The sequence below is a fragment of the Gossypium raimondii genome, chromosome 8 (assembly GCF_025698545.1).
Source record: "Gossypium raimondii isolate GPD5lz chromosome 8, ASM2569854v1, whole genome shotgun sequence".
In the NCBI taxonomy this organism is placed as follows: Eukaryota; Viridiplantae; Streptophyta; class Magnoliopsida; order Malvales; family Malvaceae; genus Gossypium; species Gossypium raimondii.
In genome coordinates this window covers 33,444,339-33,471,575 of record NC_068572.1, presented here as the reverse complement: position 1 = coordinate 33,471,575, position 27,237 = coordinate 33,444,339, and the positions used below count along the sequence as shown (strand labels likewise).

Sequence of the window (27,237 nt, the reverse complement as noted above, 5' to 3'; positions counted from 1 at the left end):
TAGAATCAAATTTATAGAATATGCAAATATAGAAGACTAAATGTGTTATTATATTGGTTAGAATATGGCTATTCGTTATCAACTTAAGAATAAGTAACCAAAACACGAGCGAATTCAAATGTTAGTGCTCGAAATGAAAATTTTAAAGTTTAACAGCCAAAATAAAAACCCAAACATAGCATAAAAATAACTAAAAGTAACACTAAAAATATTATGTCAAAAGGTTGAAAAAGCTATAAACCTTTTAAAACTCATATAAGTACATAATACCTATTATTACAAACACATTTTGTCTTTTCTTTTTCTTCACCATGCAATACTTCAATTACCCTCTAAAATTGATTTATTTTGATAATTTGGATGAATTTAACCTAACCTCTCATGTCTACAATACACTACTCTTGCGACTAGCTCAAAATTAGTTTCTCTGAACCTTCCATTAAAATTAAGAATTTTTAATTGAATGTAATATATGATTGGTTTAATTCTTAAATAAATGAATATTATGGAATGGATTGAGTATGTGGAAAAGAATTATAAAATTTATAATACTTTACACACTAAAAACTAAAATCATAATGAAAATTTATATAAAACACAAAAGAAAAAAGGTCAAAATTGAGACATGAGAGTAATTAAATAAAATTTGACAAAAGAAAAGAAAATGACACAAATGTAATAAAAATTTACATAAATTTTGAACACACATGCAACATATTTTCCCTTCAAATCCAATCCCTCTGCAAATATGAAACACACGAATTGTTAGGGTATAAATATGTATGATATACCGACATAAAAATAGCATAAGTACTGCATTCACATGCACTAATAAAAATTATATCAAGTTATAGTTCCAAATATACATCAAACACATCCTTTTGATCCAAAACTCATATAACCAAATTAATTTTAACCCCTCACGTGTCTCAAAATCAACAAAGTACTCCTGCAACCGCGGAGTTTAATTCTTTTCAATTTTGTCCTTTGTAAATATATTATGGCCCTCCTAAAAATATAAGTAGGCTCCCTAAGGTTTAAGATTTTTGCAGCTTTCCCCTTTGTATATATATTATAGTCCTCTTAAAAATATAAGTAGGCCCCTCCAATATTTTTATAGTATTAAAAATAATATTAAAAAATTTATTCTTGATAAAAACAAAGGGAAATTGTTCTTGAAGAAGTTAAATTACTCATGATGACTTTTGAATGACATTTTATTAAATAATATATTTTTATTATTTTGCTTAAAATAATATTATTTATAAGTAATATCATATATATATATATATATATATAAAGAAGAGAAAAGATGATGAGACTTTTATCATCTTTCCTTCATATTGGTGCCTAGCAAGAAAAGAAGAAAAAGAATTTCTACACCATATTTTCTCCATATAAGGTATGTTTTCTTCAAAATTTTCATAGATTTTAAATCTTTGAAGCTTGTTTTACATATATGTACCAATAGTCTTTTTTTTTTATCAAGTGTTTAAAAGTTGTCATTAAAGGATATTGATGCAAGCTTATAAAATTAAGCGGAATGTGTATGTTTTTTGATGGAAAATGATTAGGAGATGCTTTCTAACTTGCTAGAAGTGTAAAAACAAAACAAAAATAGGTAGATAATGTTATAGTAAGTTTCGGCCAAAGTGAAGGGGAGGAAGAAAACCTTGGTCACTTTGTTTAAAATTATGTCAAACGATAGCTTGTGAAGTAGTGAGTATTCTGGTGAAAACGGAATAAAAAAATGGTTAACCGAGTCGAAAGTTATGTGAATTTTGAATCAGAAAACTTAAGTTGTCAGCTTTTGCTATTAGACTTTATACTTTGTATAAATTGTGGATTAGTACCTGTGTACTTTTTCGAATTTTAAAATTTTAGTCCTAATCCAATGGTAACAATTAATTTGTTTGGTTAAATTATGTCATTAGAAAGTTATAGATTTAATCCACGTTCACTAATTGAATCATTCTTAGTAGCTATATTTTTAATTTCAAAATTTTAGTATTAATGCAAACAACCATCGTTAAATTTATTAATTAGTTTTTGTGAGTAATATGTGAAAATAACAAACATATATAACATTACAATGTGATAATATGTTTGACACATCAAAATTTAAAAACAACATAACTTAACTTAATGAATTTAATAATTATTATTTGATTAGAACTAAAATTTTCAAATTCTGAAAATATAGGGACTGAAAATGATTAAATTAAGATACAAATACTAAATCTATAACTTAAACAAAGTACAGGTCTAATGACAGGATTTGACATAACTTTATCCAGTGTTATAGATCCGATCTAAGGGTGGTGAGGTAGTCTGTGATGTGAAGGGAGCGGTGACTCTAGCAAAATAATTGGATGTACATTGACTTTTCTAAACAAAATATAAAATATGGAAACCCTAGACAACCTCGATCTGTGTTATATATATGTAGTGAACTGCATTTATGATTTATCCCATCAATTCATCACCCTCTCAACTAAGTTCATTCCCTCGTCCTCTTCATCTCTGATCTCCAAACTCTGGGTTTGCCTTCTTTTACTGTATTCTTCTTATTTGATCACCAACTTGCCTTTGCTCTATAGCTTTCTATTGTCTTTCATTTTGAAGCTGGATCGGATCGTTTTCACTCTTCCTTAACTCTGCCTTTATAAAAACATTTCAAGCATGTAAGTTTCGACTTTCCCTGTTCAAATCCTATTCAAAAGAAAAAGAAAAAAAACCCAGATATTTTGTTTCTATGCAAGTGGTTGAAGCTTTGCGTTTATCTATCTAGCTAGTTGTAGTTTGTAATCTGGCTACGTCCATCCCTCCTATTCCTTAGCCAAGCATTTAAAAAAGCCTGCACAGCATGTAATATAGTGTTTCCATCTCTTCAATTACAAACCCCCAAAAAAAGAAAAAAAAAGAAAAGAAAAAGAGGTAAAGGATCAGTAGTTATATAGTAGAATGTATCCATAGAATTTGTTAAATATTATTGTTCTTGATTCTTAGTGGTCATGGACAAGATTAAAAGAATCGTGTAGCTACACCTTTATAAAAGCCGTCAAATCATGTAAGAGTCGTTTCTCTTAGCTACCATCAAATATCAATTCTAAAAAAAAAAAAAATCCAAAAAAAGATTGTTTTACTGAAGAAGAAAAAAAATGCCCGACGAGGAGACTGCAACCCCAACGGCATCGGCACCGGCAACTCCGGGAACGCCAGGTGGACCGCTGTTCAATTCCATGAGGGTGGATTCACTGTCATATGATCGGAAGTCAATGCCTCGATGCAAATGCTTTCCGGTGACTGCCCCAACGTGGGGTCAACCTCACACATGCTTCACCGACTTCCCTGCACCTGACGTATCCCTTACCCGAAAGGTGCGCCACCGCCCTCTCTTTCTCACTTCACTTGAGAGTTTTTTTAATTATTATTAAATTGAAATGGTAATATAATTGAAGAGATTATAACGTCAAATAGGTGTCTAGCGTTTAGTTGCATTATTTAAACGCCGAAGCATGGGGCCACTTGAGCGAAAACCTTCATTTTTGCTGACTTCCATTATTCTATAAGATGCGTTTCGTTTCGGTGAAAATGATTTTTATATTTATATAAACTATTTTTATGAATGACTTCCAGAGTAATGAGTTCATTCCCAAATAAAAATATTATTAGACATGCGTATTTATATTTAATATCAAAATTTTATTTTAATAATGAATTTTAAAATTAAATAAAAGCTTTAATACTGTTTATGATTAAGTGATAATATAGTTAAATAAAGAAATTGCTTCTCGCTGAAAACAATTTTTAAGAAAATTTATCAAACAAAAAATATGTTTTATACTGAGACAAATTGGTTATAATTACCTTCCTACATGGAGCTGGTTTATACATTGAGTAGTACAAGTTAGAATGATGTATGGATTTATATTATATCATGCAGCTGGGGGCAGAATTTGTGGGAACCTTCATCCTAATTTTTGCGGCAACAGCGGGACCTATAGTGAACCAAAAGTATTCGGGAGCCGAAACACTGCTCGGAAACGCCGCATGCGCAGGCCTGGCCGTGATGATAATAATTTTATCCACCGGACACATCTCTGGGGCTCATCTTAACCCTTCCCTCACCATTGCATTTGCCGCCTGCCGTCATTTCCCCTGGACTCAGGTTCCAGCCTACATAGCAGCTCAAGTTTCGGCTTCAATTTGCGCTTCTTTCGCTCTAAAGGGAGTCTTCCATCCCTTCATGTCTGGTGGCGTTACTGTCCCCTCCGTCAGCCATGGACAAGCTTTCGCACTCGAGTTCCTCATTACTTTTAATCTTCTCTTCGTCGTCACCGCCGTTGCCACCGACACCCGCGCCGTATGTTTGTCTTTACACTGTAAATTTAACATTTCTTTTTTAAGAAAATCGATTTCCATGTTGAAAGTGATCATGTTAACCTTACAGGTGGGAGAGCTGGCTGGAATAGCTGTTGGGGCGACTGTAATGCTCAACATTCTTGTTGCTGGGTGAGTTCTTTGTTCGCTTCTTCTCTTCACCCTTATCCATTTCCTTTTTCTTGTTGCCATGTTTTAAGGTTTTTTTTTTCTTTCTAATCTATATTTCGTCTGAACTTGTTTTTTTTTCTTAAAAGTTAATGGGATGCATGCTTAGAAATGAATATAATAAATTCATAAGTCTCATCTTTTTTTGTTTCTTAAATATTATTGTTAAACTTTACTTTGGTTCAAGGACAAAAAAATGAGGATTTTAATGAAGTCTGACTTATTTCCCAACTAATGCTCGTTGAAATAGTATCCGATATCTTAATAAAATTTAAACCGAGTTGATAATAAACATTCTGATGTAGTTATATAATTAAATTATTAGACGTGGTGTGTACACATAAACCAGAAGTGACAAGTTGGGAACATAGGTAGCAACGTGTCATGGATGGACATTTGATAGAAATATTAGAAATATAAAAAGTGGGTGACAATAATTGTGATAAAAATAAAAAGGAGTGGTTGACCTTTGGTGTTGCAGGCCAAGTAGTGGGGGTTCAATGAATCCGGTGAGGACACTGGGGCCGGCTGTAGCAGCAGGGAATTATAGGGCATTGTGGATTTACTTGATAGCGCCCACACTGGGTGCTGTGATCGGTTCTGCCACCTACACTTTGGTGAAGCTCCGCGAAGATGAGGTCGACGCACCACGGCAGGTCAGGAGTTTTCGACGCTAGGTAATATGGAGCCCACGAAATTATGACATCGTTGAAAATGGAAGGGGCAAAAAAAGTTTGTTTTTCTTCTCCTAATGTCTCTCTATGAAATGAAACCATACACATCGTTGTTCGTTTGTTTGTTTGATTGTGTGGGGTAAAGATAAGATAGCTTTTGGGAATAATAGGCGATGTGACCTTAAGTCCACGACCTACAGTACTTTACTTGAATAATGTTGTGCTTTGCTCTTTTCTGTTTGGGATTTGCTTTGTCTGTTTTAATCATGTACCACTATGGAACTTGGGTTTGATTTGTAATTTCCTTACTGATCTGTATTATGAATAATGAAGTTTATGTGTAATACTGTTCATTTAACTAGCTGGCGTTTAGCATCATCATTGTGATCAAATTATCATCATAATGTGATTTGATCAATAATGACCATTAATTATTATTACCAAGCATGGTATACATTATAAACTAACGATTTTAAATTGCAAATAATTTTAAAATATTGAAACTAAAATATAAAATAATTTAAAATTTTTTTAATATAAAAACAAAAAATATATATGTTGAAATTTGATAAAAATATATATTAAATTATAAATTTATTTAAAAATTATAAATAAATAAATAAACATGTAGCATAAAAGAAGTAAACATGCAGTACAAGACAAGAAAAAGTGGGCAGAAATGTAAAAAATACCGACTAATGCTGTGAAGTTTCACTGAATTATAAAGCTCCGGTCAGAAAAATCAAAGCCAATGCGTTGGAAAGGGCATAAACTAAATTAAAGTTTGCAATCCAAAGGATTATTGAGGAAAGTTTAGGCTGATTGGAGGATATTTGACATCCGAAGGCACCTAAGATTGTTTAAATTGCAGGTAAATACTTTTGATTATTAGATGTTGATTTCTCTGATTTCTAAACACTTATGATGGGCAAAATTATTTTATGATGCACCATTTACGCACTTGGTCTAATCCATAATGAGATAAAGGTGTTTTTGATAACTTGGAAAAATATAATCTTAAGTATGCTTGAAACATGTCTAATTATAGTTGTGATTATAACATTAAGCGTATGACTAGTTGATAATGAGCAAGTATTGGGAGTAAAATTTTTTAAATGAGGAATGATGTGACCGTTGCTAAGCATAGTACAATAATTAAGACATTGATTCTTGATTATATGATAGTTAAGGTATATGGTAATAGTGATAACTGAAAATTTGTGCTATTGAAGCAAAGCCATAAGCGTCTTCGTGATATAGCTATATGCCACAAAGAAGGAAGTATTACATGAAATAGTTATGGCAGGTTTCGTTATGATTTGAATACTATGTATAAACCATGTTATGTGTTATGATTTAGTAAACTATGCAATTAGTAATATAATCCACTGACAAGGTTCAGCCTACTGCAGTTCACTGCTAATAACCTTAAATGATATCATATCATGGCATCTATAGAATAACTCATTTACCAGATCTACTTAAGTGCACATGCAATTATGTCCCCTCTGCAACTAAGAGGCAGTCCATCCTAATCCTTACAACTGTGAAAACACAGCATTATAATGGCATCCAAACCAAGAATTCATGATCCTATCTCCACTGCCAAAGCATTTACTACCCCAATCTAAGAATTCATGATCCCATCAACAATACAAATAAACGTGATTTTCTGAGTTCTGATCTTTCTAAAGAGTAAACTTGTTGTAATAAATGCAGTATTCAGTTTGAACCACGTACTAATATATTCCATATCTAGTTTATTATTTTTATCATTTTGTTTCTCAGTAATTTCTTCTAGGCTTACCTTCCAAGTGCAAAGCAACGATTCATGTTATAAGTTGAAACCAAGATGAAAATGGCACTTCTCAGGCCAAGAGGAAGTCAAAAAGTCCTCAATATGCACATCGGAACTATTTAGGCTTCTGAAACTAACAGGATTGTGCACTAACTTACAGGACTTTCAGGCACTTCGCCCCATGATGACTCGAAAGGAGTGGCCAGCTTTGAGGGGATGCCTAGCATACCATATTTTTCATGTGCTTTACCTGATCACGAAGATATATTGTTCAGAAAAGGAGTTGCCATGTTGCAAGTGGAAGAAAGCAAGAGGTCAAGGAATAGCCACTGACCAGAAAAGTCTATATTTCCCATATAGGAAACAATAAGCTAAATGTGCAGTCTAAAATGGCATATAGCTCCGGAATTTGATAGTTTGACCAGCAATGCTTGCCGTCCAGACAGGGGATCATAATAGAGGTCCACACTAGGGATTTATTGACATCCAACTCTAATATCACTAGCAGCACTGGGGAATTCTTATACAAGATTATGACAATTTGAGATGCCAACAAACATCAAAGCATACAAAAGCACGTATACTTCAATTTTCAATTTTTTTTATGTAAAGCAGCTCATGGAAAAACAACAACAACTTAAAAGGTTTTCCATTCATTTTGTCATTGGAAAGGACACAAAAACTTACAAGAAGAAACAGAAACACAGTACCTAGGGACACCGAATTTGATTATATTTCTCTACAATTCAAAGAAGATGCTATTAATTGTTTTGAGTTCATTGAGCTCCTCCCCGCTAGCAATTCCAGGATCAATATAGCACAACTGAAAAATAAATGAAGAAGAATATAAGCTAATAAATGAAAAGATAGTCATTTATTAAGTCAAATCATTTGACCAATTGTGTTATAACCTGGTATTGTGGCTTCTTCAAGGTGTGGACTCCTCTTTTTATAAGCTTCTGCCATCCCACATTTGTTTTAAGGGACCTTTCCAAAGCAACTGTTCCCTGCACTTGTATAAAAGATTATGGAAGATATGTAACAAAGATTATGGAAGATATGTAACATTAGCTGCATCACAATCACCTACACGAATATGCATGCAGCAACACATACACACACACACACACACACACACACAAAAGAACTACGTTCTGGCAATATAAGGGAAAAAAAAGGTTAGTGACACCCTTGCAAGTGCCAATTTTATCAATCACAGGTAAAAGAACTATTTCTGATTACATATTTCCCAAATTTCAACTCCCATATTACAGAATAAATCTGATCAGCATGTGGATCATGCTTGAAGTCTACAGCTACAAGGGAAAAATAATCAGACAGAAACGTTGGCAAACTTTATCTCTGGAACTCTGAATGTGCATACAAACCAGACTATTAAAAAACATACACGAGCAAATAATTGAAGATAGACAGAGTGAGAACAATTATCATCAAAACTTCTATGAAGTAACAATATCATGATGCATAAGCACTAAATCAGTAAAATATTCAGTAATGGTATCATTTATCAAGGTCTACAAGCTTTTAAGCACATCAAGTGACCACAAAAGGAATTACATCAGTAGTACTCACATCAGAAGGGTCCAAAATCAAGAGATTGAACTGATTTGCCCCATTCTTTTGATGTTTAACCTGAATCCCAATGATTGTTCTTGAATGTCCATTGTGTTGGAAGTATAAAGGCCTACCCATAAAAGCTAAGGTAAAGACAGAATCATTGAATGTAATAAGAAACATACCTTTCTGTATCATAATAAAATTATGACAAAATATGGATAGAAACACAATGAGATGCCTTTGATGCACACCTCAGAATAAAAAGGAACGTCAAATAAATAAATATCGGTATAGCTAGCAATGTTGATGGTTACTTACGCTCTATCACTCACTACAACTTGACTGGAGCCAGAAATGGTTAACCCTTTATCTGAAAAGTAATTCCACACCCAATCAATCAGAACCTGAGGTCCTTCACTTTTCCCTTTAGCATTATCACTCTTCCCATTATGCAAAGAGTGACAAAAATGCCTTCCCTTAATCAAACCCTGCTGGCGATGAACATATTTATCCATAGGTCCAGAAACTCGAACTGCATTCCTTTGCTTAACTGGTTGTCCAAAAGTAGAACCAGGAACAGAAAGATAGAGCAGTTCAGATTCCTTAGGACCAAAATCAACCACCCTAGCACGAAGACCAAATGAACGAAAAAGAGAAGCACATTCAGTAGTCCCAATCCTGTGGTTGGTACCATATATTTTGCAGTTAAAATGTTGGGCACCAGGTGGATCAAATCCACTTTCCCAAGCAATCTCAAGCCAACGCTGGAGGAAAGCGATATCAGGAACAAAACCTGACTCACCAAACAGGACTTTTCTAGCTTCCTTCCTGTGAGCAATCAGATGAGAGCTTAGCATTTGAATGTTACGCCATCCACAACCCCAACCAACATCGACGGACGGAAGACTTTGGAAGTGATCCACGTAGCCAGACAATATGGTTACGGATGAGTTGTGTCGAGCTTCTAGTTCTAAACAATTTCTCAGCAAGGAAATCAAACCATCCTTGACGTGATAAAAATTGCTCCTTGTTTGTAAACCAATCAAAGAAGAAATGCTAACCACGTCAGTGGAGCCTGAAGAAGAGGCAATTTGAATTTGATTACCCAATTCCATGTCATTAGCTTCCTTATCCTCATCCTCGAAGTGACTGTTGGCGTGCCTGTATCAAATTTTTACTACCATTACTTTGATCCTAAATCAGAAATAGAACTAGAAAAAAAGTCCAAAAAAGAGCACACCATTGGAGTTCTGAGGAGGGAACGCTAAGGTGACAAAAGGGACAAACGGAAGATTCCATAGATCAGACTTCACTACGTCTTCAATGCTGAAGAGTTTCAAAGGTTTGTCTTTTTTGTAACTTATTTCTTTCTAAAGTTTCGTTGAAAATCTGAATCTTCCGGTCATCGAAAGTTTTCTGATGAATAATAGCAATAAAATAAGAAACGAATAAACTGGGTACCGGACCCTATGATGAAAGAAATATGCGGTTATGGGAATCGAGACGCTAACCTCAAAAGGTAGAATGAGAGGTGGGGGCGGAGGTGAGAGGTGAGAGGTGATCAGAATGACGCCGACGATTTGCCTCCTACGTTGCGCTTTTGGTATTGTGATGATTTGAGTTGGGGAAAGATGGGGAAACACGGAAAATTCAAAATTGGAATGAGGGCTGGGAAAGAGATTTGGATTAATGTCCGCTTTAGTCCCTAAAATATACCATCCTTTTCATTTTAGTCCTCAAGGCTTTTCTTGACGTCTTTTTAGTGGGTTCACTGATTCGGATGATCAGTAGAAAAAACTATTAAAGTATTATAGCAATTATAAAAATGATCCTCCATCCATTTTGCCTTTAAATTCTACCTCCTAGTTTCCATGATAGGAACAGTTCCATTTGGAAGTAACTTCTCCCAATTTGATGAGGTCTTCGCTGAACCAGCAATCGGTGGGATTGGAATTCGGCATTTGAATCAAATATTATTTTTTGGTTTGGATGAAACATAATCTATTTTTATAATATGAGTTAATTGCATTATTTAATAGTTAAAGCATAATAATCAACAAATTAAATTTTAAAAACTCTTCAGAAAAAATATAAATAATTTAGTATAAATAATGTCTGAATCAATTTAGTTAAATCAGAAATTCAAGTTATATATTATATTTATCACTTTAAATAATTGTGCTTTTGGGATGGGACGTCACATAATTTAAATTCGTGTCAAACGAGAATCCGACAAAAACTTGAACTATCTCTCCACACAAATCAAGTTTTGAAATTAACACGTTTTTTAAATTTTTTAGAATATAAATATATTATCTTAGTTCAAATTACAATTAAAAATTAAAATTTTAATTAATAATATAAATCTATACAATTTATAATTAAGAATAAAAATTTATAAGATAAAAAGGTATAATGTTTTGAAATAAAATAGATATAGAATAATTATGTTACAAAAATTTAAATCTTATTTTATTAAACATAAACTAAATCATTTTTTGAAGGATAAAAACATAATTCTTTATAAGTTAGCAACATCGGTCATAATGGCTTGATAGTCATCTATCTAATATAAATCAACAAGTACATTGAAACTAGGGGTGCTCAAAAATACCTGACCCGAGATATTCGACCCGTTGACCCGATAAAAACAAACGAGTATTTTTTATTTTTAAAAAAATTTCCAGGCCGGGTACCTGACCCGCCATTTTTTACGGGTTCACGAGTCGAGCCCGAGCCACAATTTCTAAATTCCATGGGTACTCGACCCTGTTACCTATGTGTATTTGTATTTTTTTAGTTAAAACTTAAATTGATTCCTAATTTTTTACCCTAATTACTAAATCACTATCCCACTTTTCAATTCTCCCATGCAAATCATCTCTGTCAACCCCACTCCCACCAATCGACTGACCATCTCTGACCACCCGACACCCGCCATCTGACCGCTCCCGCCATCACCGCTCGTCGCCGTCTCAAAGCTCAAGTAAGCACTACTATTCAATATTTCAGTCTACCCGTCTCTCTCTTTGTCTCTTCTCAAACTTCTCTGTTTTGTTCTATTTTTGTTTTTTTTTTGTTTGTTTTTTCTTTGGTATACTAGTCAGTCGGTTTGAGCTTTTGTTGTTTTCTATTTCACTATGGTGTTTTGCAAATCTTTTGGGTGATAGAAAATTAGAAATTATGGATATTTTATAACAACCGTAAATGCTAGAGCTTGATATTTACTATTATTATGTTAAAAGATTCTAAATTATTGCTTGATTGTTTCCATTTTATACCTCATGTTGTGACCCTATGGGAATGAGGAGACAAATGATTTGCTATTAACTTTGTCTAGTATTACACAATCAGACTTTCATCGATTGTATTCTGCAGATTGTCTAATCATATAAGACAACTTTATACTTCTTTTTTCTGAATGCACTTTGTTCTTGCCTATGCCCTATGGATAGTTTCTGTTCATAAATCATGTTCCTTTTTTTGATGTTATTTGTTGACTGTAATTTAAATTGTTCTGACTATACTGTCTTTGATGAAAAACTCATTTCTCAATTAATTGTTTTGACTGTAATTATCATCTTAACTGTTCTCTTGGTTCTTATTTAGTCCGCTTTTTCCACCAACTCTGTGAGAATAAGTAATTGAGTTATTGTAGTTTAATTATCTAATTTTTAGCTTATTTTCTCCAAATTGGTTTATGATAAAAGTTCAAATTTTCAACCAAGAGTATTTGTTATCATGGTTTTCGTTGCTTTCACCTTTCATTGTACATGTTGGCATGTTGACTTTTTCTTTATGTTCACTTTTTGCATGTGTTTAACCAATGATGGCAGGGTTAATTTTCTTCTATATAAGGAAGAAGGCATGTAAATATAAATAAACTAAACCAAAGCTCATGTGTACTTTTTTTGTTCTACGAATCATAATTAACAAAAGTATATGTTTTTTTTTTCAAAATATGTTGATGATTGTGGAAAATGATGATGACTTAAAGAAGATATCTTCCTCAACTGATTCGTCTAAGGAACCTGAAAAGGCTAAAATGGTGATGGAGACTCTAACAAGTGCAAAAAACAAAAGGAAAGGGGAGAAGGTAGTTGAAATTACAACAGATGGAGGTAAAAAGAGAAAACTTTCTACTGTTTGGGATCATTTTAAAAAAATTGATGGTGATAAAAATCATGCTAAATGTATTTATTGTGGTGGAAAGATAACTTGTTCATCTAACAATGGAACTAATGCAATGAGGTGTCACAGTAGTAGGTGTAAGAAAGCCCTTTTCAACTTAGATAAAAAAACAAACATTCTTAGATTTTGAGTCTAAGACAAAGTGCAACGCTGATGGGACCATAGAAACTGCTAGTGTTCCTAGATTATGGCGTTTTGATCCAGATGAGATTAGACAAGCACTTGCTAAAATGGTGATTATTGATGAGTTGCCATTTAGTTTTGTTGAACGTGAAGGTTTTCATTACTTTTGCAAGATTTCCATTCCTGATTTTGTTCCTCCCTCACGTGCTACTATTACAAGAGATTGTTATGCTCTTTTTATTGAAAAAAAGGAAGATGTTAAAGAACTATTTTAAGAATTTGTCTTCTAGGGTATGTCTTACCACTGATACATGGACATCTGGTCAAAATTTGTCATATATGTGTCTTACTGCCCATTTCATAGATGATGCTTGGAAATTACATAAAATGATCATTAGCTTTTGCCCAATTGCTGGTCATTCTGGGGAGCTTATTGGTAGGGCTGTTGAAAAGTGTCTACTAGAACGGGGTCTTAAGACAATATTGACTATAACAGTTGATAATGCTAGTTCTAATGATCTAGCGATCAAGTATTTGAAGCAAATTGTTAACTTATGGGATGGAAGTGTGTTTAATGCTGAATTTTTGCATATGAGATGTGCTGCACATATTCTGAATTTGGTTGTTAAAGATGGCTGAAAGATGTTGATGTTTCTATTATGAGAGTTCATGCTGCTATGAAATTTGTGAGGTCTTCCCCTGCAAGGCTTCAAAAGTTTAAATATTGTGTTGAAGAGGAGAATATAAAATGTAAAGGTTTTGTTTGCTTGGACATTGAAACTAGGTGGAATTCCACTTATTCCATGCTTAAAAGTGCTTTGGTGTTTAGGAAGGTATTCAAAAATATAAAAACTAAGTACCTTTCTTACACAAAAGTGCTTAGGAAAGTTGGTGGTGCTCCTGATGATGAGGATTGGGACAAAGTTGCTTGTTTCTTGCCTTTTCTTGAAATCTTTTATGAGACTACATTGAGCTTCTCTGGATCAAGGTATGTGACTAGTAATACCTTTGTGGAAGAAATATATGATATTGGGTATTCAATTAATCGTTATGTTGATAACCTGAATGGTGTGCTTAAGAGTATGGCACGCCAAATGAAGTTGAAATTTGTTAAGTATTGGGCAAATGTTAAGAATGTGAATGTGTTGATGTCCATTGCTTTGGTTCTTGATCCTAGGCATAAGTTAAGATATGTTTAGTGGATTGTTCACCGTTCTTATGATCTTAACAACTCATATGTCTTATGTCAACGAATTAAAAATACTTTGACATTATTGTTTGACTTTTATGCTTCTTCGCATTTTTCATCAACACAAATGGAATCATGCTTTTCAGATCCAATTTCTAGTGGCCATGATGGTGAGGGAGAAATAATGAGGTTAAAAGGAACAAATTTGAGGAAGGACTATGTAATTGAGACAGAATTAATTGATACTTTAGAAACAACAACTGAGCTAGGCAGATATTTGGGGGGATAAATGTGTTCGTGATAATGATTATAGTTTTGATATATTGGTTTGGTAGTCTGCACAAACAAACAGTTATCCTATTCTTATGACAATGGCACGAGATATACTTGTGATTCCAGTTTCTACTGTTGCTTCGGAGTCCGCTTTTAGCATGGGAGGACGTGCTTTTGATTCCTTCTACACTTCTTTGACTCCTAGGTTGGTGGAAGCTCTTATTTGTACTCAAGATTGGATTCGTGCTTCTCATGACCCCATTATGATAGAGGAGACCTTGCTAGCATTGGAGAATATGGAAGAAGGTTAGTTTTCGATTTCAAATTTATTATTTTTATTTTGTAATATTTATTTACATAGTTTAGATATTTAAATCTTTATATTTCTAAACATACATTGTTATTGTATATTTGAAATGTTTTTTTTTTTTGTGTGTGTAGAGATGCAAGATTTGACTTTGGAGCAACCAACTATTATCATTTATGAGACAAACGAAGTTTTGGACATCACACCATGCCATGTTGATTGATGAGTACATGACTATATGTTTTATCTTTAGTTGTATTTTTTTGAAGTTTATCTTTGGATTATGTTTGGATTTATAAACTTTATGTTTGGATTTCTAAACTTTATGTTTGGATTATGCTATTATCTACTTTGGATTTTTAAGTTTGTCATTTTGAATCACTATAAATTGTATGATTTGTAAAAAAAATTGCACAAATTTAATTTGGGTACCCTGTGACCTAAAAATATGGGTATCTGATTATTACGGGTACCTGATATTCAAGGGTCGGGTCACGGGTCGACATTTTTAATACTCAAAAATTCGGGTACTCGGTTATGAACACCCCTAATTGAAACTATGTTTAACAATATCATAAGCTCATTGATCTGCCACAAATTGTAGTGGCAATTTAAGTACTTTTTGGCACTTAATGAGTTTGTTTTTAATTCGTTTCGTGTTTAATTATTATATTTTCAATTTTCTTAGCTTAGATTCAAATTATTGCAAAATAAGCATTTTTACGTAATATTTTGAGTTTGTTGACCTATTGGGCCAATACCGGCCTTAAGGTAGTTTTAACGACTTAATTGAGTGTGCAGGACACCTACTTTCAAGCCCAAAAGCATCAGGAACAACAGTCGGGTCGCAACACAACCAAACCAACACAAGAATTTATATTTGAAGTTGTGTCACAAGTCTAACGGAGGGTCAAAATTAATTAAGGGTGTTTATGTCCGCACAATCCATATTTAGTGTGATTAAGGCTTGTATTTGACCTAAAATGGGATATTAGCTTTGCCTATAAATAGTTAAGCATAGGTCAAGCTTGGGGAGCTTTTTCCAAGCCGTTTTAGGGTTTTAGTTTAGTAGTTTAGGATTTTAACTTAGTTTTATTTTATTTTAAAAATAGTTTTACTTTTTTATTCGATTTGAGTCTAAGTCTTTGTTATTTAGTATTTTTATAATTTTCTTTTACGTTCCTCTTGCAAATGACGATATCTCGACAATTGTTCAAGGATTTTGTGGATCTGAGCACATCTAGTTTATTAAACAGATCAATTTTTATCCTTTCTCTTTTTAATTTAATTTGCGTTTTTTGCATGGTTAATTTAATTCTAATGAAGATGGTAATTGAATCGATGAGTGGCTAAGTCCTTTAGGGAGATTAACAAGTGGATATAGGAGTGATTAATGAAAGAATGAGGGTTTCTCATACGAGTTAGTTGATATAAATTTATGTGGGCTTAAACCCTAGGATTAACGACTCTAGGAAGTAATCTAGATTAAACGAGGTTAAGAGATAAGTTGTCAGTAAATCGTGATTTATCTCGGTTAGAAAAGTGAGGTCGAGAGATAAGTGAGTACTGGTCGATTAATTAATTAGTCGAGGCCGAAAGGTAATACTGGTTAGTTAATAACTAATTCACTAATAAAATCCGAATTTTGAATTTAATTACTACCATTGAAGCGAGTTAATCTTCTGCTTTTTATTCGAGAGTTTTTTGTTTGTTAACTTTGCTTTAGTATTTTTTTTTTCATTTTATGACTTTAATCTTAGTTTTAATTATCGTAATATAATTTTTAGTGACTACTATTTAGACCTGCTATTGCAGAAGACTTTTTTAGATTTAATTCAACTTCCTTTGGGTACGATCCTCGTAATACTTACCAGTGTTACATTGTAACACAAAACTATATTACAATTTGACCTGGTCGCTTACAGATATCGCACTTAATTATATATTTTATTTGCATGATTTTTACTCTAAACGTTCGCACGTTTAAAGGCAATCAAGTTGTTGGCACCATTGTCTGAGAGATTTTGACATTAAATTTAAATTTATTTTCTGCAATTAGTAGGATAAATAGGAAAATTAAAAATTATCGATACAATTTCTTTATTTTATTTTTACTATTTCTTATTTATAATTAGGTTTACTAATCTTTATTATTTTTTATCTCTGAATTCAGTTTATAACCCAAAGTGGAAGCATTCCAATTGAAACACATCTTGATCCAAAGCAATTTTTGAGACGCAACTGTCAGTTAATGCAAAACGATCCACCTGTGGTAGCTGACTTACCTCATATGCTATTTTCCCCTAATAAGAATTACCATTGGCGCACCATATTAGGCTTGTAATTTAAATCAAATTTCTTCAAAATAAGTTCAAAAGGACTCGTTGCCCCCAGCAGTTTCGAAATAAGAATTTCACCATGTTAAAAAAAAAAAAACCAATAACTTCATTGTTGTTTATATGTTTGGAGCTCTCATGCTACCCAACAGCTAACTCATACATCTCATACAATATAATAATACACTTAAGTCATTAAATCACATATTCAAGAATAAACACAATATCAGTGACTTAATTAAGTGAATAAAAACTCTAAAAACAATTTAGGGAATATAAAAAGACCAAAATGAACCTATCATAAATTTCTGGGCAAAACTATAAAACAAGGGCCACATAACCATGTGGACAGGCTGTGTGGAAGGGTTACACGATCATGTAATAGACTGTGGTCGTGTGTCAAATGCTAAAATTACCCTATAGGAAAGACATGTCCGTGTAATAGACCGTGTAGGAGAGTTGTGGCCGTGTGGTTCATGAACTAGCGTAGGGTTTACAAGGGCACATGACCGAATGGGACCTATGGTCCACATGTCTGTGTGGAAGACCGTGTGACCCTAATCTTACACATGATCACCATAGATTCACTTGGAAAAGGAATACACATTTTAGCGAGGGTTCGGTTGGCGTTCCTTACGCTCGATTCTGGTCTGATGCACCTAAATCCTATCCTTCAATCAACATTACACACAAATTAATAATTGGTGTCGAGATTGGCAAGATAGTCAAAAGATTTGACAAGAACTGTAAAAGTTGATTAATTGAAAGTAAAATTAGCGTCGGATAATAGTATTACGAAAATTCAAGATCTAAACATCAGAAATAAGATGTACTTGCTGATTTTTGGCAAAGGTAAGGTTGATATTGACTACAATTACAAAATAATTAGAATGAATAATTGAATGAAAGATGACTTCATTCAAGAAAGAAAAATAATTATTAATAATTAGGATGAAAATATGATGTAAAGAAAATGGAAAGAAAAGAATAAAAGAAGAAATAGAAAGATGGAGAGCAAATTCTATTAGGATTTGAAAAGAGGCAATACGAAAATCTAATTAGGAAAAGAAGAGAAAAAGATGGTGGAATTCTAATTCTATTGAAATTTTGAGGAAAGACAATATATGAATTCTAATTAGAAAAGAATTAGCTAAACTACTAGGAGGCGGCACATGCAATTTTCCCTAAGGTTTGTTGAAATCCCAAAATAAAAGAGGAAGAGGAGCTTGAACTTGAGTTTGGAAGGGCACTTAATGCTTTAACCATTGAGCCTATAGCTCATTGTCAAAACCATTTTTATTTTGAAAAACGGGGTCGACTTTTAAAACAAAAATAGAGTCGCCACCAATCTTTTTTCGAGGTGTAATCGGGTCACCTTGAGATTAATCATTTTAATAAAACATTTTGATTTATTAAAATAATGATTTTGGTCTACAAAATTCGAGAGAACAGGCTTGAGAGTCAGTTACGCACGAGGAAGGATTAGCACCCTCGTAATGCCCAAAAATTGGTACCTAATTGATTAATTAACATCCAAATGTCGAAAATTTGAAAAGATTTTAAAATACGATCCTCTTTAAAAACCTGAATAAATCGAATTTGATGTTAAGACCTCCTTGTCCCAAAGTAATAAGATGTCACATCCAGTAAGTTAGGATACGACATTTTAACCCTTGAAACTAAGCTTGTCTCATGCATTAAAGTTTAAAAAGGATATTCGGTTATTTGGATCAAAAAAATCGAAACCCAGTAAGTTAGGGCACGATTTTCTCAAAGCTCCAAAGTACCGAATATTGCCTTATTTTTAAAAGTTTTCTTTTTTAAAATTTGGAAAAATTGACGCAATATTAAAATGATGCATAAAAACTTTGATAAAAAAAGGGCAATATGAAAATACAAATAAACAATTTATAAAAACACATAATGGCAAATATTTAAACCCTAGCATCAATAATCAAAGACCAATGAATTTAAAACAAAGAGTGTAAAAATATATATATATAAGGCAAAATAAAATGTAAACAAATTTAAAAATAATAAATTTGAAAATGAATAATAAAGGAAAAGAAATTTGAAATCAACAATATACAAATCAATAAATAAATTATACATAAAAAGTAGGTAATATATGTACAAGTTTGAAATAAATAATATATAAAAATGAAAATAGGTAATATATAAAGTAATAATATATAAATGAGTTTAAAAATAAATATTGTGTAATAAGAAATTTAGAACAAGTTATACACAAAACATCTTAAAAATAAATGGTATATAAAATATGTAATGGCCCAATATTGCCCAGCCCAATATGGATAATAAAAACAAAAATATATATATTAAATCTCCAAAATGTCCATATTACAGTGACCCAAAACCGTTTACAATAACCCACTAAAACCCAAGCCCAAACCTGAATACATACGGCCCAACACCAAAGAGAAAAAGAAACCCTAGGCATTCAGCCCTAGCACGAGCGTCGCAACAGCTTCCAACGCCGTTCTCCCCACGCCTCCACACGCTACGCCGTGCCACATCATCGTACGGCCATTCCTGCAACAAACGAAAGACGAACAACGCAGCACCAAACAAAAAAAGACAGATAACAGTTGTAAAAAATTTCAGATTTTGATTATTTCTTTTGGATTTTTCGGCACTATAAAGGCCGATTTAAAAAAATCTGTAAGGGGAACAGACCCACGAAGATTGTAGCAAAAATATTTGAAAGAAAAGCAATAGAAAAAAAACGGTTTCAAAAGGTGATCTTTTCTTTTTTCTTATTCGGTTTTCTCTACCGTTTTCTTTTTATTTTTTTTAATTGTGTGTAAACAAAATAGAAATGAGAAGGTTTACCTCGAAAAGCCTTCGGATCTGTGCGAGGAGGAGCTAAAAAGACCCTAGGGGTGCAGCTCCGACCATCGTTGATGGTGTAATCGCGACGGAGAGGTGGCAGACTGGCGGCGGCGTTCAAAGGGTTAAGGATGAAACCCTAGCAGAGTTTTTTTTTTCCTGTTTGTTTCTAAGAAATAAAGTAGAAGTGTTTTTAAGAAAAAAATTGTTTTAAGTAACAAAGGGAAACGATGCCGTTTGAAGTAAGGTCTTTAGGTGTCAAAACGACACCGTTTAATGGCCTGTACCAGCACGGTGACCCGACCCAAGGGTGAGGATCCGCTTGTTTTGCTTCGACGGGCTATCTACGCGCGTGGTCCCTCCTCTTTTGCGATGATTTCCAATTTGGTCCTTTTTTTTCTTTCTTTTCTTTTTCTTTTAAATTAGCCGCGTAATTTTATTTGTGTTTCATTTTGGTCCCGTGTTAAACACAGTGTTTCGGAAACCTGGATTAATTTCTTTATTGGTCCCCCACTTTGTTTTAATTCTATTATTTTCTTGTCAAATTAGGTTTAATTGCGATTTAATTCCCTTTTTTTTTTACATTTGTTTTTTTCACTAATTTATTGATCAATTGACTATTTTTATTTTTATTTTTATTACTATTTATTATTGTTATTGACATTATTATATTTGATTATTTTTCTATCTACCTATTTATATATATTACTTTGTTCTTTATTATATTTTTAAACTGTTTTATTATACATATATGTACCTACGTAATATATATTATTTAATTTTAAACTATATATATGTATATTTCTTATCTATACATGTTGCTATATATACTATTATATGAAGTTTTTCGTTCTATTATTTGTTTAAATTAACTCATATACATTATTTTATATATTGTTATAATATTGACCTTAAAGTTCATTCACATATTATTTATTTTTATTGATATTTTTATATTTCAAACCTTTGCGTATTTTATTTAAATTCTTTTATTCATACAATTTTCAATTCTTCTCTTTGTTATGTTTTTTTGTATCAATTTGCATGATGTTCCATTCGAGATTAATTTTCCAATTCATTTAGCCTTTAATTGTTGATATTGGTATGGATATTATATGGGACTATTGCTTGTGTATGTATGTATTGTGTTGCTCATCTATATTTAAGGGTTATTTGTGTTCACTAGTGTATACTTTGGCCTATGAATTATCACTTTGCATTGTCATTCCATCGCGCTTTATTCACCTCAAAAGAATTATGTTTAATATCATTTAGGTATCAAAACCAATCTATCCAAAAACTTTCAAAATAACGCAATACTCACCAAAAACTCATTTTCGGGAATTCGACACGTCGAATCCTAATGTATTGGATGTGACATGTCGTTTTCTCGAAATGAAGATTTTAAAAAATAATAAGGGTCATATTCAATGCTAGGAATTTTGAGAAATTGTGCCCTAACGTATTGGGTTTCAATTTTTCATCTGACTAAAGGCAATTGAATATCCCTTTTTAACTTTACCGCGAGAGTTTTGAAAATCAAAAGACAAGCTTATTCTCGAGGACTAAAAATGTCGTGTCCTAATGTATTGGGTGTGATGTTTTATTACTCTGAGACGAGAAGGTTTCTTGCATTCGCCTCAATTTATCCAAGCATCTTTTATAAAATTAACATTAATAAAAAGGAAGGATCGTATTTTAAAATATTTTCAAATTCCCGACACTAAGACATTAAACAATCAATTCGGTACCAACTTTGGGCGTTACGAGGGTGCTAACCCTTCCTCGTGCTTAACTGACTCCCAAACCCATTTTCCCAAAATTCGTAGACCTAAAATTATTTTTAAGGTGATCCGATCACACCTCAATAAAGGATCGGTGGTGACTCCTCATTTTCATTTTCAAAGTCGATCCTCATTTTTTAAATAAAAAAAGGTGGTTTCGACAAAATAGATAGTATAAAAAAATTTGCAATTGATAATATATGGAAAAAAAATTAAAGCAAATAATCAAACAATTTAAAATGAATAATTTATAACACGAGTTTTTAAAAAATAAACAACATGTGTGACATAATATTAAAAGCAAATAAAGTATATAATTAATGGAAGAAAATAAAAGAATGATAAGAATGGTTAAATGAATGAACAATATGTAAATAAGAAAGTTGATGGATAAATAAACGAATAAAAGTAAAAGAATAATTAATGATTAAAAAATTAAATGGATAAATAAAAAAGGTTAAAAAAATGCTTAAGTCAGCCTAACTCTCACAATATGAAGATTCAACGAAATTCCTCCACCAAAATCCAACTCAAATGAAAGCAACTTAAAAAGAAAAGAAGATGAGCGAAGAACAAAATAATAACAAGCCACAGAAAATAAGAACGCAAGAGAGGGAGAAATTTGAGTGAATGCTCTTAAGAATTATTATTGCTCCAAACTTAAGTCTTTTACAATGAAGGGAGAGGCCTCTATTTATAGTTGAGTCTCCCCAAATCCAACGGTACAGATCAATTACATTAATTGCTAAGATTAAAGAGTATCTACAAATTAAATCTCTAAGATTACAAAATCATATCTTCTAAGATTGCATATCATATCTAAAATTGCATATCTTTGAAGATTATGTTTCCATATGCGTCAAGCTTGTAGATGGACCTTCAACCTTTTCAAGTAATGGGTCATTCCGATCGGGCCAAATGATATAATTTTGGACTGGACTTGGACTTTGTTTTATTATTTTGGGTTTTTTTTTGTGAGCTCGGGCTAAATTGGCCTATTACACTCATTTCTTGCTTAATTTAGACACTTAACCATATATATTTTGGGGCGTATTTGCTAAAATCACAAAATTAAAAAAGGAAGGAGAGACTCAAACTTGAGTGTCTAGGGAGGGCTACTAATGCTTTAACCATTTAGCTTATAGCTCATTTCTTGCTTAATTTAAACACATAACCGTGTATATATATATATATATATATATATATATTTTTTTTTTTGGGTGTGACTTTACCCTAAGTTGCCAAAAATAATAAAATGGGAGGAAGGGAGCTCAAACTTGGATCTCTAAGAAGGACTCTCTAACACTTAACCATTAAGCTTATAACTCATTTCTTACTTAATTTAGACACTAAACCATACATATATTTTGGGGTATGACAACTGGATTGTCGAAAATAATAAAAATATAAGAGGGATGAAGAAGACGGTGGAAATTCCTAGTAGAAGACTAATTTCCCAAAAATTAGGTAATTTTCCCTTTTGGTCACTCCTTACTGCTCCCCCTTTCTAATTAGGTTGTAACTCAATTAAAATACACTATTTTCAAAATAACTCTCGTAATTAAGTTTCATTTTAGATTAGTTAATAAAATAAAGCCTTATTATATTTAATTAAGTATTCGTGACCCTAATTTCGGTATCCGTCTTAAACTCTCAATTTATTTACAAATGCACAAAGATAACTTTATAAATCAGGACGCAACCACTCTCGATTTTCACAAACCCAATTCTTTTATTCCAATTTTTGGGGTGTGACACCCATTATATGTGAGTCCTATTTAATGGTTATGATTCTTCAAATATATTCTTTGCAACTACAATTATGAGTGTACTAGTAAATTTTAGAAAAAAGTAAACATCCATATATTAATTAAAAAAGTACTATATTATAATATAATGCAATTTATAATTTAATTTAATAATAATTAAAATATTTCATAACTAATTACGTTTTATTAATTTTAATTGAAAATATTTGAATTTAAATATAACTTTATTTGAAATATTTATTAAGGGTTTAAAAGCTGTTCAACTTTTTGAAAAAAGTTAAGTACCTGATTTTTTATATTTAATTGGATACCCAAAATGTGAAAATGCATCAATTAAACATTTTAATTATTGTTAACTCTTGAATTTTAAGCTTGACTAACGTTAATGGTTAAAATTTGTTTTCCTTTGTCTGTTTTGCCACGTGCGATGTCAAAAAAAATTTAAAAACTTAAAACCATTCATCTTCAATCATTAACATCCAGACCAGTAATCAACTTCTACCGATTAAACCCTCTTGGCCTAACTTTGTTTGTTTCATTTTAATTAGTAAAGAATGCTTGTGAATAAGGAAAGAACAATCGTGGTAAGTTCAAAAAGGAAAAATTTGAAGAAGAAACCACCATTGTCACTACCAATCTTGGCCTAACTTCAGTTTAAGGGTTTGTGCATGCCGGCGGTAATCCAATGTTGGAGAAAGGGATACCAAGTTGATAAAGGTGGTGATTAGGAGGCAATTTTCTATTGTAATTATATATATTAAAATTTTTATATTTTATTTGAATTTTTATATTTTTAAATAATTTTTACTGTTATAATGTTTTGAATTTTTTAATAGTATTTATTTTTAAGTAATTTGTTAGAGATCGACCCGATTAAGCAATGAACAAGTAAAAATAGCAAAAAAAAAAGAGAAATTGAACACACAAATTTAACATGGAAAAACTCTTCCAAAGAGGGTAAAAAACCACGGGCAAAGATAATTTTATTATAATGGCAAAAGAACGAAGAGTACAAAATATGGAGATAAAAACTAAACCCCTAAAACCCAAAAACAAAGAACTCTCAAAACGTAAATACAAAATTCTCTAAATGTGTTATGAGTTTTAATTTCTAATGGGTGTATTTTCTAAGGTTGTAAAAGAGCCTATTTATAGGCTAAATTCATATGTCAAATAATAATAAAATAATCTAAACTAATCAGTTTTTGATTGAAACAAGTAAATAAAATTTAACTAGAAGATTATTTCTCAAATTTGACTGAAATAGGAGTCATACTTAACAAATCTCCACCTTGACTCATATTTCTACAACGCCATCTTTACCAAAGCCTGCCACGAGCCTATCTTGAACTATGCAGGGAATTAACTGAGTCGAATCTGTGCTTAGAAACTGGAAGACTTCTAGCCTTCGACTTGTACACTGTCAAATCAAAACTAACCCAGGTCTGATTTTCACGAATACAATGCCCTAACTTTTCAAAACATGCATCCAAAAGAGATCCTCTCTTCAATGAAACGGTCATACATTTTTCCCTCCTATGACCAAGTTGCCTTCGCTCCAAACGAGTTGACTTCAACTCTGTAACGGACGAGGGACGTCTGATTTCACCGGTCACTGTAGAACCTTCCAGAATATAAAGACTATCAGTTCTTTTACCTTTTAATAAAACAAGAGCTCCAAGAGATTCTTTAATGCCTTTCGACTCAATGTTGATTCTGCATCCTTTCAAGTCTAAAATACTCAAGGAGATGAGATTCTTTCGTAAATCTGGTACATACCTGACATCTGAGAGTGTCTTAATCGTCCTATCGCGTATCCTAATTTTAACAGTACCAATACCAAGTACCTTACTAGATGAATCGTTTCTCATGCGCACAACTCCACCTTCAACCGAACTGTATGTGGAGAACTATTCTCTATTGGGACACATGTGAAAAGAACATCCCGAATCTGGGATCCACTCGGACGTGAGCTTGGAGTTTTCGCTCGTTGACACTAACAAGAAATCATCACCGTTTTTATCGGCCAAAGTAGCACTAGCTACATCTTCCTCGTTACTCTCAGCAGCTCTTTTATTTCGCAGTTTATAACAATCTACTTTGACGTGACCTAACTTTTTACAATAGCGACACCTTTTGTCTCCTTTCTTTGATGCTATCAAAATGGAAGCTTGACTATCTGTCTTGCTATCCAAATGAAGCTCATTGTCGAGTTTTTCTCTACTCAACAAATGACCCTTCACATATTCAAACGAGAGTTTGTTTCTACCATAAATCAGGGTCTCCCTGAAAGACTTGTATGAAGGGGGTAAAGAGCACAATAATAGCATAACTTGCTCTTTATCATCAATATGAACCTCAACGTTCTTAAAATCATTTAAAAGAGTAATGAATTGACTGATGTGATCTCTAAGAAGCTCACATTCGTTCATGCAAAACGTAAATAGACGTTATTTTAACACTAAACGGTTAGCCAGAAACTTAGTAGCATAAAGAGTTTCTAACCTTTTCCACAAGGCGGATGAGGTCTTCTCCATCAATACCTCCTGCAATACCGTATTCGCGAGGCAAAACTGTATTGCAGACAAAGCCTTTTCATCAAGCTCTTCCCATTTTGTTTTATTTAGATTCTCAGGCTTTTTCCCGGTAACAATCTTTTTTAAACTGGATTGAACTAGAATTGCCATTATCTAAACTTGTCACAGATTGAAATTTGTCTCACCATCGAACTTTTCAATTTCAAACCTTGTTGCTGCCATATATGAATGTGTTGATATATGAAAATTGAATTAGCTCTGATACCACTTGTTAGAGATCGACCTAATTAAGCAAAGAACAAGTAAAAATAGCAAAAAAATTGAGAAATTGAACACACAAATTTAACGTGGAAAAACTCCTCCAAAGAGGATAAAAAAACCACGGGCAAAGATAATTTTATTATAATGGCAAAAGAACGAAGAGTACAAAAAATGGAATAAAAATTAAACCCCGAAAACCCGAAAACAAAGAACCCTCAAAACGTAAATACAAAATTCTCTAAATGTGTTATGAGTTCTAATCTCTAATGGGTGTATTTTCTAAGGTTGTAAAAGAGCCTATTTATAGGCTAAATTCATATGTCAAATAATAATAAAATAATCTAAACTAATCAGTGTTTGATTGAAACAAATAAACAAAATTTAACTAGAAGATTATGTTTCAAATTTGATTGAAATAGGAGTCATACTTAACATTGTAAATTTTTTGAAAATTTTAAAATTTTTAATAATTTTTGTAAGTTTTGAAATTTTATCGATCTGGTTTATAATTTTTAGATTTTTTAATTTTAGAAAAATTGTTAATAAATTTTATTATTTTTCATATTTTATATTATGATTTTATAGATTTTTTAAATCATGAAAATAGTAATGCCTTTTTATGTTTTGTCGCAATTCATGACTAGCATGACACTTGATGAAAAATAGAATTTAACCGTCAATGTTAAATTTAATGGTTAACGTTAGTAGGAGAGCTTAATTGATGCATTTTACAGTTTGAGTAATCAATTAAGTGTAAAAAAAAAGAAAAAAGAAAAAAAAGATAGTCGATTATTTTTTTTGAAAAAGTTTGATGGCTTTTTAAATATATTTTTGGTGATAATATACCAAATGGTATCTTAGTTTGACTTGAAAGTTCAATATGGTACTTGAATTTTTTTTTATTCTAATTAAATACCTACTTTTTTGTTACACAAAGTTCAGTTTGACGGTGTCCTATAAGATGCTTTCAGCGAATTTCTGTCACCTTAACAAAAAAACGTGTCCTAGGTGTTTCT

General features: G+C 32.2%; 2 protein-coding genes across 5 annotated transcripts; one reads left to right on the top strand and one right to left on the bottom strand.

Moving 5' to 3' along the window:
- Nucleotides 1-1,319: 1,319 nt before the first annotated feature.
- LOC105791267 (probable aquaporin NIP5-1) lies at nucleotides 1,320-5,583 on the top strand. The gene is made up of 5 exons (XM_012619272.2): nucleotides 1,320-1,402; nucleotides 3,137-3,380; nucleotides 3,947-4,366; nucleotides 4,454-4,515; nucleotides 5,033-5,583. The coding sequence occupies exons 2-5, from the start codon at nucleotides 3,162-3,164 to the stop codon at nucleotides 5,226-5,228; spliced, it is 897 nt and encodes a 298-aa protein (XP_012474726.1). The 5' UTR covers nucleotides 1,320-1,402; nucleotides 3,137-3,161; the 3' UTR covers nucleotides 5,229-5,583.
- Nucleotides 5,584-6,890: 1,307 nt separating this feature from the next.
- Nucleotides 6,891-10,262, bottom strand: LOC105791266 (uncharacterized). Of its 4 annotated transcripts, XM_012619268.2 has the most exons (7): nucleotides 10,113-10,262; nucleotides 9,842-10,017; nucleotides 8,920-9,762; nucleotides 8,617-8,728; nucleotides 7,935-8,030; nucleotides 7,734-7,846; nucleotides 6,891-7,273 (listed from the first exon to the last, which is right to left on the bottom strand). In XM_012619268.2, the coding sequence occupies exons 2-6, from the start codon at nucleotides 9,898-9,900 to the stop codon at nucleotides 7,763-7,765; spliced, it is 1,194 nt and encodes a 397-aa protein (XP_012474722.1). In that variant the 5' UTR covers nucleotides 9,901-10,017; nucleotides 10,113-10,262; the 3' UTR covers nucleotides 6,891-7,273; nucleotides 7,734-7,762. The 4 variants fall into 4 exon arrangements, with proteins under 4 accessions (XP_012474722.1, XP_012474723.1, XP_052490248.1 ...); XM_012619269.2 differs by lacking the exon at nucleotides 6,891-7,273 and having other exon boundaries at nucleotides 7,643-7,846; nucleotides 7,935-8,035; XM_052634288.1 differs by lacking the exon at nucleotides 6,891-7,273 and having other exon boundaries at nucleotides 7,643-7,846.
- Nucleotides 10,263-27,237: the final 16,975 nt, after the last annotated feature.

Bases quoted from the DNA above. Each gene is read 5' to 3' on its own strand.
- LOC105791267 (XM_012619272.2), top strand. From the start codon at position 3,162: ATGCCCGACGAGGAGACTGCAACCCCAACGGCATCGGCACCGGCAACT. The intron at 3,381-3,946 runs GTGCGCCACCGC...TATATCATGCAG, and splicing joins ACGTATCCCTTACCCGAAAG to CTGGGGGCAGAATTTGTGGG. The intron at 4,516-5,032 runs GTGAGTTCTTTG...TTGGTGTTGCAG, and splicing joins CTCAACATTCTTGTTGCTGG to GCCAAGTAGTGGGGGTTCAA.
- LOC105791266 (XM_012619268.2), bottom strand. From the start codon at position 9,900: ATGGAATCTTCCGTTTGTCCCTTTTGTCACCTTAGCGTTCCCTCCTCA. The intron at 9,763-9,841 runs GTGTGCTCTTTT...AATTTGATACAG, and splicing joins CCCTCCTCAGAACTCCAATG to GCACGCCAACAGTCACTTCG. The intron at 7,847-7,934 runs GTTATAACACAA...TTTATTTTTCAG, and splicing joins TGAAGAAGCCACAATACCAG to TTGTGCTATATTGATCCTGG.